This window comes from Mytilus galloprovincialis, chromosome 10, assembly GCF_965363235.1.
Source record: "Mytilus galloprovincialis chromosome 10, xbMytGall1.hap1.1, whole genome shotgun sequence".
Lineage (NCBI taxonomy): Eukaryota > Metazoa > Mollusca > Bivalvia > Mytilida > Mytilidae > Mytilus > Mytilus galloprovincialis.
The window spans coordinates 30,034,414-30,049,360 of NC_134847.1; the positions used below are offsets into that span (position 1 = coordinate 30,034,414).

General features: G+C 32.1%; 1 protein-coding gene across 1 annotated transcript in view; it reads left to right on the forward strand.

Annotated features, from left to right (window-relative positions):
• Positions 1–11,055, forward strand: part of LOC143047351 (putative inhibitor of apoptosis) — a 248,916-nt gene extending 237,861 nt beyond the window's left edge. The window contains exon 8 of the mRNA XM_076220383.1: positions 10,598–11,055. Within this exon, the coding sequence (XP_076076498.1) occupies positions 10,598–10,800 (203 nt within the window). The 3' untranslated portion in view covers positions 10,801–11,055. The remainder of the gene's footprint in view (positions 1–10,597) is intronic.
• Positions 11,056–14,947: the final 3,892 nt, after the last annotated feature.

The window sequence follows — 14,947 nt, forward strand, 5'->3', positions numbered from 1 at the left end:
ATGAGTCATTACAGAGCAAAAAAAAATCGTATTTTGATTGGCCAGCGAAAAGAAGTTCCTTACATCCCTATGACCTCTCTCAGTGTGGTTTATTTTTCACTCGTAAGTTTATAAGTTTTCATTTGTTTGGAATGTTCATATTTAAAATTCGTAGAAACTTCAAAGGCGAATATTTGAAGATTATTGCTCTTTTTATTTACTAATGAGTGTTAATGCGTTGTCACCGACATCTTTTTCCGAGAATATGAAGAACAGGGACCTAAAAATAGACAATTTATGTAAAGTAATCTCTTTAAGGTGGTACCTAACACTACAGACAGATAACTCTGTAAAATCAGCTAAAAATTTTAATTACGTTGTGTTGTTAAGGGAATATTAAGCTTCTCAATGACCAAAATGAGTGTTTGTCAAACTGGTATATAACAAGTGTATTTTTTCTGATAAATTGGTTGGTTCATTTTATTTTTAAATTTTTAAAATTTTGTCAAAGAGTCAAAGTAAATATTTTGTCAAAATTTTAGGAAAATTAAACGAGCCAAATAAATTTAAGTCAAGGTGTTGGGTACCACCTTAAGGAATTCTAGTCTCAGTTTCTTTATTATTTCTGTAAAAAGTAAAATAACAAATACACAGAACACCAAGTGGTATTCAAAAACAAGAGACCTTTTAAAAAGTAAAATTAAATTAAAAGCTGACATACATCAAACGAATGGGAACAACTGTTCAAACTTGTCTTAGGGAAGTTGAACCTTAGTGTCTTAATAATTCCTTAAGTTGATGATACACCCGGTAACAGTTTACCAGTAATGATATCGAACCAAGTACCAGTACATTAAAACCACACATTATTTATTTCGTGCATTAAATATGTTTTCTGAATCAATATTTTAAGGAAAGATCAAATACTAGAACTGGCTAGTCTAGTTGTATAAGAAATCTTCACATGAATGGCTATATGACCAAAAAGGGACAAAACCTAGCTAATTTCATCGAAGGTCAAATTGACATGAGCGAGTTGAAACCAATTCATCGAACTTCAATTTTGCTTAAGGGACTTGGACCCTTTTTTCATAATACATTTTTAAATTATCAGCGCAAAATGTAAGAAACAATTGTATTGGATCATGTGGTCATTTCTCGTAGGACTGATAACTAAGTTGATGATTTTTTTTTCTGGGGGGGGGGGGGGGGGGGGGGTGGCTATCTAATTGTGTATAGAAACTTCAATGGCGCGTGCTCTAATCTATTCTATATTTATTAGTATGACGGTTATTAATGTTGGATCTGGAAGGAGAATTTTAAAGCACTCAGTTTTACATGGTGTTTGTATTAGATTCTTTTTGAACTATGTTTTCTAAGAATTGTTTTTCGACTGTTATTTGTCGTTATATTAATTAATGTATTGGCAATTGTTTTATTTCCTACTTTTGCCACATTGTTATTCCCCTGGTGTTATCATATTAATTATAAACCATTTTGATCATTGACCACTTTGCAACAATTTTACTTGTTCTTAATAAAATAAATCCTCTTGGAACTCCAGAAATATAAGTGAATTTGTTATCAGTACACAAAGTGCGACTCAAGCCTGGGTCGCAAAATCGCAAGTTTTTAAACGGGTCAGATCCGTAGCTATATGGTCCACAAAAAAAGGACCTTAAGAGCTACGGAACTTAGCTATGGGGGAACTATGACGTTGCTCTTCAACTTTCTACTTGTTTGGCTTTATAACTATTTTGGTCTGAGCGTCACTGATGAGTCTTATGTAGACGAAACGTGCATCTGACATATTTAATTTTAATCCTGGTACCTTTGATAACGTTTTAAGTACGAGAAAGCTAAAGCATATTTATAACAACCAACTCTGTAAAATGTTCATTGTTGTAATTGATTTGTGTTTGATCATACAATGTTAAAATACTTATTGAAGGTTTAAGAAACTGTGAAGAAGATGACAATCCGTGGGTAGAACATGCACGGTGGTTCCGCAAATGTCAGTATTTGATTAGAAGGAAAGGACAAGGATTCATTGACAGCATTGTACAATTGTTGGGATTAGAAACGGTAAGGTGTCCTTTCCATTTAAATTAATCTTTGTCTGTTTAGAATAGTGTAATGTTACAAAAATGTAAACGAGGCGAAATACTTTTAGGATTAACTATCTAGATGACCAGCTAAACGTAATTAAAATTGCTTTTCAATTTGCTGAAATAAACGGAACAAAAATACCTTATTTTGTTTTATCATTTTCGCTAGCAAATGGTTACGATCAAGTTCTTTCCTCTCAACCCTTTGTAGATTTAGGCTACATTTTTGATTATAATGCTGCACCCTTTACCGGTATACAAAAGTCACGCCCATTCTGAACACATCACTCTCGATTGTAGCACTTGAGCTCTTTTCAATGTGGAGATGTAAAATTCTTGTGTTAAGTGTATACAAAAGCAGGAACCGAAACTAAACGTTCACATTCCAAAATTTACATGCGTCTGCCGTACTAAATTATTGGACTGGTACCTTTGATAACTATTTACTCGAGAAACCTTTTAGATTTCAATGACAACCATCAATATTGCTCTATTTCCAAATGTAACCGTAAAAAATGTAAAACCTGTGATATACTAATAATTGATACCCACTTTCGAAGTAATTTAACGACCAAAAATTACAATAAACATAGTCATGAGGATTTAAATTGCACTGCTTCCAATATTGTATACGGTATTGAATGTAGTCTTTGTGGATTGATCTACGTCGGGGAAACTCGACAAAGACTCAATTTTAGAATGAATGATCATCGGTCTAATGTAAATAATCCTAATAACAACAAATTTCTCTATAAACATTTCAATCAGCCTGACCATTCTATTGTTTCAATGAAAGTCCGGATTATAGAGAAAATATATCATCCAACAAATGAACCCATATTGAGTACACCATATCGTTTACAAAGAGTAGACTTTAGGATAAGAGAGTTGGGAACAGCCACTTCCTATGAATGCAATGACAAAATTGATGGTGTAGGTATTTTGTCTAGCCCCAGGTGTAGTACCGTCAATAAATTACAATTATTTAATACTTCTGCTCGACGAAATAGAAGTCATGGTCACAGAAAATATATACTACCTGCTGTACACACCGTGACAATTGATAGTCTATTAACGTCTGTTCAAAAACATTTAGGAATTCATCATATTAGAACTAAATTATACTCCATTTCAATGTCAACACTTTCTTTACTATTTCAAGATGCCCAAAATACTTCCGTTACTGATTCTCGTTCTGTTTTGTATCATGGACATTGCTAACCATAGACTATTCAAACCCGTATCGACTACATCCAATAGTGAGGAAAAACGTTATTTTGTTAAGGTGGAATTCGCCAATAAAGGTTTAGATGCTGTATATATTACCATTATTTTCCATCAAAAATCTGTACAAAAAACTATACCTGATTACTTCAAAAATAAAGCTACACCTGTTATTTCTTATACTTACACAAAGGCTATTGCATCCAAGATTTTCAACCACAAGAGAGTTTTAGAGGCTTTTAACCTCAAAGATACAAAATCCAAGCCTCCGGATTGCTCATGTGCATCGTCACAATACAATTACAGTCCTGCTGGTCATATTATTACTGGTGACCTTGGCATCGTTACCAATGAACAACTAAGATAGTTGTTAGCCAAGGGACCTAGATATAGAATCCCCCAGCCAATCAACTGGAAAAAGAAGTTACTGATAGATGTAGTTGAGGACTATGCAAGAAAATGGGTAAAGCGCGAACCAGTCGAACCAGAACTGGACACTTTGTCTGAATGGATCAAAGCTATTCGATCATGCATTCAGAGGCGCATACAAAAACTACGATGTAATATGAGTACTAGAGTTTCTAACCCTTTCAAGAATCCTGAGGTTGTGGATGCTTTATCCTCTTTGCATGACAAATATGTCGTTGTGCCAGCAGATAAAGCCTCCAATAATATTTTCTTCATATGTAAAAACAACATTATTTGCAATGTCTCACTACAGAGCTTGGAATTGATAAAACTACTGGTAATCCTAGATATTCTTTAACATCATTTACCAAGGACGAAATTTTACAAAATCATAAATCTGTCCTTTTTTATTTTGGTATCAACATCAAAGAAAACGAAGAAAACTTACTTTCATTATACTGGATACCTAAATTACACAAAACTCCATATAAAGAACGATACATAGCTGGGTCTTCAAAATATTCGACTAAACTTCCTTCTAAAGTACTGACTACTATTCTTTCTATAGTTAAAGATGGGCTTCAAAAATATTGTGAGGAGATATATTCTACCAGTGGTGTTACCCAAATGTGGATTTTCAAAAATTCGAAAGATCTAAGGCTTAATCTTCGATCACAATCTTTGGAATTTCCAGCAACATAAAAACTTTTGATTTTTCCACGCTATATACTACTATTCCCCATCCTCAGTTGAAAGATCGACTTCACCATCTCATAAAACAGAGCTTTTTCTATAAAAATGGGAATCGTATATACAGATTTCTTGTTTTGGGTTACAATAATTCATATTTTGTAAAGAATCACACTGAATCTTCCAGAAAATATACTGAAGATGGTATTATCAAAATGCTGGACTTTTTGATCGACATTGTATTTGTTGAGTTTGGAGGATTTATATTTCAACAGACAGTCGGTATTACAATGGGTACTAATTGTTCACCCCTGCTGGCTGATTTGTTTTTGTACTCGTATGAAGCAGAATTCATTCAGAACCTTCTAAAAGACAAAAAGAAAAAGCACCTTGCGAAACTCTTTAATTTTACTTTCCGATATATTGATGATGTTCTATCATTGAATAACCCATATTTCAGCCAATACCTACATCTCATATATCCCAGTGAATTTGAAATTAAGGATACTACTAATACTAGAAGGACTGCTTCATACCTTGATCTTTTCCTTAATATTGACGTAGATGGACGACTTCACACGAACATCTATGATAAACGGGACGATTTCAACTTCCCAATTATCAATTTCCCATTTCTCAGCAGTAATTAACATACCCTCTGCCCCTTCGTATGGTGTTTACATATCACAATTGATACGTTATTCTCATGCTTGTTCACATTATACGGACTTCATATACAGGAGTGTGCTCCTTACGCAGAAACTGCTCCAACAAAGTTATGTGTTAACGTCTTTTCTATTATATTTATGTGTTATGGTAAAGAAAATTAATCACCGCATTCATTTATTAGATTTGATTTTGTTCAACGTAATCGGTACGATATTTTACGTTTGAAGTTAGATTCAAAACAAACCGGACATAGCTTTATAATATAGTTAATTGCTACCTTAATTTGTTATTAATAAGTATTAAAATGTGCAATGCAATATCAGTATTTAGTTCAAATATAATCTTAAATCAATCCTAATTCTATTTTATTCATTCAAATGTGACGTCATTTTTCATTTTTTGGTGATCTGTTTTGAAATTTCATAAATTCAAATGTGACGTAATTTTTGTGCCTTTTCATCATCGTATGTGACGTCATTTTTATGATTTATTGCGTTGAGGCCTGGACTGAGACGGGTGTGTCTATTTTGTGTTGGTCTTTGCATTATGTATTCGTGTTTGTTTTCTGTAATTAGTTTATACTTCAGTTTCATTATGTATATCTTTTATATTCATTTGATAAAATTTACTGTTTGCAATAGCATTTATTGTTCTAAATGATCAGGATGTTCTTATCCCAAGCATAAAAAAATAGCCGTATTTGACACAACCTTTTTTAACTTTTGATCTTCAGTGCTGTACAACTTTGTACCCTTTTTTTCACTTTCGATCTTTTATATCTGGGCGTCACTGGTGAGTCTTGTGTGTACGAGGCGCGTTTTTGGCGTATTGAATTTTCAACCTGATGCTTTTTGTTATCCATTAATCATGTGTTTCTTTGTCTAATACGTTCTCCTATTTATTTGTATTGTAGTCCTGTAATTTTATGTTGTCATTTCAATGTTATATTTAACATTGCCATTAAAGTGCGAGGTTTTGCATGCCACAAAACCAGGTTCAACCCACCATTTAAAAAAATGTCCTGTACCAAGTCAGGAATATGGCCATTGTTATATTAGAGTTCGTTTCTGTGTGTGTGTTACATTTTAACGTTGCGTCGTTTGTTTTCTCTTATTTTTGAGTGTATATTCACATTGCGATAAGACGTGTCACGGTACTTGTCTATCCCAAATTCATGTATTTGGTTTTGATGTTATATTTGTTATTCTCGTGGGATTTTGTCTGATGCTTGGCCCGTTTCTGTGTGTGTTACATTGTAGTGTTGTGTCGTTGTTCTCCTCTTATGTTTGGTGCGTTTCCTCTAGTTTTAGTTTGTTACCCCGATTTTGTTTTTTGTCCATGGATTTATGAGTTTGAACAGCGGTATACCACTGTTACCTTTATCTACCCAGATAGTTGTACCTAGTTGATTTTGATTTTTTGAAACTGTTTCTACATGCCGGAGTAAATACTTATTTCACAAGCACGTCGCAAGTATTCATTTACATTTTCTACATTTACACGTCATCGCCTTAAAAGCGTTTTTACAACTGGAACCAATGGAAATCAATACCTCATGGATCCGAAATTCTACCCTAGTCCGCAAAGCTTATCTTTCTGAAGTTGAATAACAAAAGGTTACCCATTACAAAAAAAAGGTATGGAATATTTCATTGGAACCAAACAGTTATAAGCGGTAAAGATAATTTGTTGAAGTTAATGGTTATCAATATAAATACATTGTTCATAACCTTCAATACACTTTTTATTGAAAAACCCTTTACCCTTTTCCAATATATATTCTGGAATTCACCTTGCTAAACAACACTTGATATACAAATATGTAGATATTGTATAATTGCCAAAGAAACAACTATACACCAAAGTTAAAATATTGTAGATGTAAGCAATTATAGACAACAGTTCGGCCTTCAACGATTAAACGACAACCACTGAAGAACTACAGGCTCGTGACTCTGGACAGGCACACAACGAATGTGGCAGAATTAATCATGTTTGAAGGCCTAGATAGTTATAATTTCATTCATTTTTAAGTTCTTTCCTAAAGTAGATCAGCTATGTTTATACTTGAACAGTATTAAAAGTTGGGTATGTCAATTACAACATATGCAATTGTTTTATCTAAGGATGAAGCAATTGGACAGAGTTTAGCACCTCAATTTAACCTAGCAGGTAATTTAACATATGTTTGAATGTTTCTTACAGCCGCTCTTAATTTATTGGCGGATATAACCGGTAGCTCATGTTAAGATGTGCATTATGTACTTCAATGTACTCCAATGTAAATTATCAAATCCTACGAAAATGACAAAGGTTTCGTCAGAAAAGATAAAAACAGATCCTTACTGGGTACAAGAGAATTATCGGATTTATCCAATTTAGATTATTAAAATCTCGAACCTTCCACATTTCAGATTTCTACAACATACTATTACGAAATTGATACGTATGAATATCCATTTAAATGTATCTGGATCAAAAGGAAACAAACATCAAAACCTACTTTTTTCTCAAGAAGATTGCAATTAATGAAAGAAATATTCAATTAACTTATCTAATTGTCTACTGAGATCATCGACAAACACTCGTTGGTTATATTTTTGAAACAATGGCTCCTTGCAAAATGCATGTGTATATTTCATTGGTCAATTATAATTTATATTGACAAAAAATTCGAATGAAATAATTGATGACATAAACTAATAAAGCATTGCCGCCTAATTATTGGATTGAAATAATGTAATGACAAAAAAAAAAACCACCAAACACCATTAAAAAATTTCAATTATAATTAATATAATAATACTTTCACCAATATGATCCTTATTCAATTTTAAATAGTAGTGGTAGCAACAATGTCTAAAATTTTGTTTTCATGTATCAATTATAGAATTTACAACCACTAGAAGAAATACACTCGAGCACAAAGCTGCCTGCCATATATGTTTTGTTTGAAAGAATATTCGATAACAGAGAAATGGTTCAGAAATGCATGACTTCACTACTAGAAACATATGGTAAGTTTCCCGATATTCAAACATTTGCTGTTTTGTTTTAGAAGAGAATATATTTTAATTTAATATTATTATGATCAATTTCAATGTCTGATGATTTTTAGCATTAACGATTAACTTTGGAAAGATGGATTTTTCGTTTGAAGTAGGCATTTGAGATGTCAAAAGTTATTTTTTTTTTAATTTCACTAAACATGATAAATGAGAATTCAATTTGCTAATATTTAGAATTAAAAGAAAAGTAGTAGGATAAACAAATGGAAATAAATTATATCTTGATTAATTATAGCAGATCATAACTGTTACTGAGGTCATTTTAATGTTGTTTTTTTTTAAAGTATTTCGTGATTACTATTATCATTTTTTTGTGTCATCCTGTGATCGTAAGAAGCACTGAAAAAACCTGTATCTATATCGTATAGCTAGTTAATATGAATTGCTTTTTAAACTTACTACATTCACTGTGTGTGTTTGTGTTTATAGATACTGGTCCCATAGAAAGCCATAAACACAACTGCGTTTGGAAACATTGAATTCGGTATCGCATTAAAAGAAATTTAATTATCAGTAGGTCAGTATCCATGGTATCGCTACCATTTGATTAAAGGTACACATGATACATTTGTTTGGTAACTTTCCAGATTATTTTAAAATATATCGCAACCAAAGTCAAAATTCTTTTAGCAAACGAAAGAGAGACAATATATCAAAAGGCAATCAAATATTACAAGTCCAATATGGAGTCAAAACAACGGACATTGACAAACGAGAACAAACAATCATAGATATAACATGTATAAGAAGATATCTACTTTCCTTCGAAGACACGTTTTGAAAAAAAAAGTAAACCATTATATATAGATCATTGAATGGCTTTTCAAACCGGAGCCTTTTCTCTCACCGACAAGTGAGCTATAAACATGATAAAAGGGCTCCAAAACATTCAGCGAGGAATACCAAGGGTTAAAAAACAAAAAACGAGAACCTCCTTAACAAACGACAATCCCTAACTTAGAACAGGTGCATACAAATGCACAACTTAATATCTACTCAATTATTTGTTTTATTTAAACGCGTTTAAATTGCAAGATATAAAAAAAATCTTGGATTACATCTGAAGTTATTTCGTTGAAAACAATGAATATATTAAAATCAAATCAAATATCTCGGATTAGGTATTATGCAACTGAAAGTTAACATTTTCAAGTCACCGTTTGCAGTTATTCTACCAATTCACAATTGAAACCATTTTAAAGGTAGATTGTTGTCAATATAAGTCAATTTTACGCAAATGTCATACAAGTAAGGTAAAGCTAGCGATAAAATAAAACCAGATTTAAAAAACAATTTTCTACAAAGAAATTTGCCTGTTCAAAATCAGGAATATGACTGTTTTTTCCATTCGTTTAATGTGTAAAAGCTTTTGATTCTGTCATGTGTTGAGGGATTTTCCGTTTTAAAATTTCCTTATAATACGGTATTTTTGTTATTCTGGATACAACATAAGGAAATAATTTAGCCAGCATTGGTTTTAATATACATGTAATTCCTCAAAAGATCATCAAAATTGTAAATGTATTACACTCAAAATAAATGTGCTTATTTTCTTTAGCGTAACGAATAATTAGAAACTACTTTTAGTACATGATTTACTGAATCTTTTTTAGATTGGCATTCTATTACGACGAACCTTTTGGTTACTTCCATTCTTAAATAACATGACACTATCCCTTCTGGAAGTAGTAGCGGTCCAGCTATTGGTACTAACAAAGTTTACAATTCATGGAATGGTGTCTACGAAAACGACGAAAATGGTTTACTAGATAAAACAGAGATAACATTACCAACTAAAGATTTTAAACCAATAGACAAAGATTTTGAGAGAAAGAGTAAAGGTATGTATATAATGTATCAATGTTTTACCTGACATTTAACTCATGGTTTGATATTGTCTATCAATAGTTATTTGCAATAATATTAAGACAAAAAGATGTAATATGATTGCCAATGAAATATCATCATCTGTTAGAGACCAACATAGCGTAGGAAATATAGAATTTAGCAGCTAAAATGTAAAGGAAATATTACTTTAGAGACGTAAATATTTTCTACCTTTAAGTTAGTAAAAACTGATTACGTATTATACAATATGCAAAAGTATGCTTCATTTGATTCGACTGTCACTGAAAAGTCTCTTGTAGACAAAACGCCCGTCTGGCGTAAAACATCTCGGTTCTAGTCTCTCTAATGAGTTTATGGACAATGGCACATATTATTCAAATTGTTATATCTACTGTTTTACATCAAAGTTCGCATAAGAGATAAGAGATAAGGGATAACGGAAATGTTTCATAGTCCATTACAAGGGGATAACCAGTACATTAAACACAATAATGTAAGTATGTTAGGATTGGGAAAATTTACTTGAACATTAGAAAATCTCATATTCATGTATCTATGACATAAAATAATTTTGTGTTCATTTCTTCATCCCTTATATTAAAGATGTTGATGACCCTGGAACACTTCAAAAGGAGAATGAAGAACTGGAAGATTTATACACGTGCAAAATATGTTTAGACCAGAAGGTTGGGGTAACTTTTCTGCCGTGTGGACATTTAGTTACATGTAAATCGTGCTCTCCAAAACTATGGAAATGCCCTCTTTGCCGAAAATTCATCCGTAGTACAATAACAACTAAGATATAGTGCAAATAACACTTATCGCGTAGTTCTCTTTGAAGAAATCTGTCAGTATTTATATTTTATTGAAAATACTTTATTACGAATCATTGTATTAGTAATATTGGAATCCAGTTAAGATAATGCTTATAATGAAAAAATAAATAGTGTTATTCGAATGAACATATTATTGTTGTTTCTTTACATTTGCAGTTTTAACATTGTATATAATTTTGCTTTAACATGTTTAATAGTAATATAGTTTTCAAATTCAATTGATTACATAAATGAATATGTAGACTGATGAGTGATGTTAATATATTGTTTTAATAAAATGAATATGTTTTAAACTAAACAGATGTAATTTGAGTGAGCCATTTCGTTAACAAAAAACACACTAGATGCAATATGAGAATATAGATGTTGTGCATGTTGTGTTCATATGATATAAATATATATTACGGATTACAAATGTGTCGAGGTTTGTGATTGGATAACAACACAGAGATGTCAGTATATATTCAGGAAACTGCCGGGGTATATACGACGTTTTTATCCCCAATTGGAACCTCAAAAAGGTCATCATAACACCGGTTACTATGTGACGTAGTCAAAAGCTATCAGACTGTCAGAGGCTCACAGAGGGAGAATAATGACGTGCTTCAGTCAATAATACATTTTTGATACAAAATCACTCAATTTACACTTTTAATACTTAAATTTAATGTTAAAAGTGTTATTATAAATTATTACATACACGATAAAATTATGTTCACAGCAAATTAGAAAATCCTTCACGTATGCCGAACATATCAGGTTGGGTTTTTCAATATATATGTGTTGTCAACAAATACCTGCACTGGAAAATAACATTAAGTCAGGGGTAATCCGTAATATATGTGTAATTCAGGTCTCAGAAAGGGTATATACTGTGACATTCCCGGTTTAGGGCTTATATCCCTTTCGCCTTCGGCTCAGGGGATATAAACTCTAAGCCGGGAATGTCACAGTATATACCCTGTCTGAGACCCGAATAACATATAATGTACTGCATAAAGTCATGCGTTCGATGCGCCCTTTTTAGTAAGTAACAATCAAATGCTCTCATTTGAAATTCAAGGATTAAAACACATAATACTTCTAAATTGATCACCAAATAATTATCAAGATTATTTGTTATAAATCATGCCTGTAACAAAGCACTGATGTTGTTATATCCTTGGTCCATCGTAAAATATTCAAGATTATGATTTTTTTTCATAACTGTTGCATGCTTTCATCATTTTTGAAAAAAAACATAATCTTGTCGTCATGAAGCAGATTTTATATGGTTTTTGCTTAAAAAAAATCAAAACAATTTTCAACGATACAAAGCTTTCCACTAATCATTGACACCCGTTTATTATTATAAATATGTTTTACCGTTTAGATGTTTATGGCTAATTTTGTCGTTTACTTACCCTCATGTTTTTTAGGGTCGGTTGAAAACAAAACTTTACGACAAAAGAGATGATTTCAGCTTTCCAATTGTTAACTTTCCATTTCTAAGTAGCAACATTCCAGCAGCACCTGCATACGGGGTATATATCTCCCAATTGATACGATATTCCCGTGCTTGCATTTCCTATCAAGATTTTCTTGATAGAGGGTTGCTGCTCACAAGGAAGCTATAAAACCAAGAGTTCCAAATGGTGAAGTTGAAATCATCCCTTCGTAAATTTTACGGACGCCATCACGAGTTGAATGACCGTTATGGAATAACCGTTTCACAATTGATATCGGATATGTTCCTTACGTCGTAACCACAATCTCCTTCTCTTTCATGAATATGACCTACCGAATTAGACTATTTACCGGATTTGTTATCACATAAGCAACACGGCGGGTGCTACATGTGGAGCAGGATCTGCTTACCCTTGAGATCACCCCTAGTGTTTTGGTGGGGTGTGTGTTGTTTATTCTTTAGTTTTCTATGTTGTGTCATGTGTGCTGTTATTTGTTCGTCTTTTTCATTTTTAGCCATGGCGTTGTCAGTTTGTTTTAGATTTATGAGTTTGCCTGTCCCTTTGGTATCTTTCGTCCTTTTTTTATGCAAAGCCTTGATTCCTTTTACGATTTGGCTATACTTTTTGGACTTTTTGGATTATAGCTCTTCATCTTTTATATAAGCTTTGGGTTTCAAATATTTTGGCCACGAGCACCACTGAATAGACATGTATTGTCGAAATGCGCAACTGGTGCAGGAAAATTGATAACGTTAATGTTATTACGTTGACACATTCTTAATTTATTCATAGAAAAGTTGTTAAAATGCCTGTACAAAGTCAGAATTATGACAGTTGTTATCCACCTGTTTGATGTGTTTGAGCTTTTGATTTTATCATTTGATTAAGGACCTTTTTTTTTAATTTTCCTCGGAGTTCAGAATTAATGTGATTTATCTTTTTCAACAACTGATGGCTGATATTGGTTTAATTTTAAGCTGTGTTTATCGAGAACAGAGCACAGTTGTATAAAACCTGAGGTTTTCACATTGATGTGTTTATTTCTCATATGATACTTTAAAAAAGAACAATGACTTTCTTTACATAGTAAAATTCATTATATTGAGCATGTTAAGTAAAGTAAAATGATCATGTTCACAAATAAATAAAATAACAACGCAACAGACAAATAAGAAAGTAGAACAAATTACATATTTAAATGAGTCTAATCGTTGCAGGTTAATATGTCTTGAGTTGTTAACATCATAAGTCCTAAATGTGGAATTTTCTGCTACCCAAGGTAGAATCTATGTTTAAATAAGCAAGAATGTCAATACAACATTTGCTCGCAATATGGTCAATAAATTAAATAAATCCATGTAGATATATTTATGTTTTAAAACATAGTTTACCAAACCAAATGCTTAAGTATGACACTTCTAGCAATAGCGAAATATTTGACCATCTGAAATACTTGATTCGATTTTAAATTGGAAACAACTAAATCTTGACCACATTGCTTGAAGACTGCAAAAGGCTGAACTCTTTTACAAAAGAGGGGCGAACGATAACAGAGGGACAGTCAAACCCATAGATAGAAAATAAATTGACAACATCATGGCTAAAAAATAAAAAGGCAAACATACAAATAACAGTACACAAGACACAACATAGAAAACTAAAGACTAAGCAACACGAACCCCAACAAAACTGGGGATATTCGCATGTGCTCCGGAAGGGTAAGGAGATATAAAATACTTCATTAAATGTTTTGGATATTTATAGATGAAAGCATATTACGAGCATTTATAAATATTCCAAAATAAATAATTGCAAAACTGTAACAAAAATGAATATAAACCAACTAGTATCACATATGCTTATAGTAAATTTGTTTACAATTTGTGTAGCAACATAATTTCGTTTTTGGTATTACATGAACGCTACAAACTTCCATGCACCAGATGCTTATTTCGATAATAATTGTCTCTACAATGATAGTTAAAGCCAAAAATATTCAAAACATACCCCAAAACATTTAACTTATAAACAAAAAGGACAAAAAAGAATAGCAGGTAAAAAGATGGGCAAATCAAAGCTATGCATGCAGAAGATGTAATATTAATTTACATAACATCAAACGAAAGCTAAATGTGGGACTTGTTGTTTTTTTACTTCATTCCTTTATTGGTTTAAGAGTTATAGGCAAACCACGGAAATATAAACAAAATGTCTATTGAGGTAAAATATTACATGTTTACACTGAAAATACGTTAATTTATTTATTTCTTGTTATTGGCTTTGTATTAGCTTTCATCAGTTGTGTAAGCGTAGATCAGTATTTTGTGGTTTTTCATGTCAGCTATGTTTGTGATTGGGGTCAATATGGTGAGTCAAACTATTTCAACTGATTTCTTTTTACACATTGTTCTTGTTGCTGCATTGCACCACTATCTAAGGCCAGGTGGAAAACTGAAGCATAAGTTATCCTGCCACCATTAACTTCTATTCCCGGGCAAGACAAGCATTTCAATCAATTGAAAGATTTTAAAACAATTAATTTATTAAATTATTACCATCCACGAGCTAGCGATACCGTCTGGGAGAAAACCTCCACCAGCATTGTATTGTTGTATATAAATATATCTACGAAGTCAAAGTAAACCCAAAAAGTTGATCCAAATTGTTAT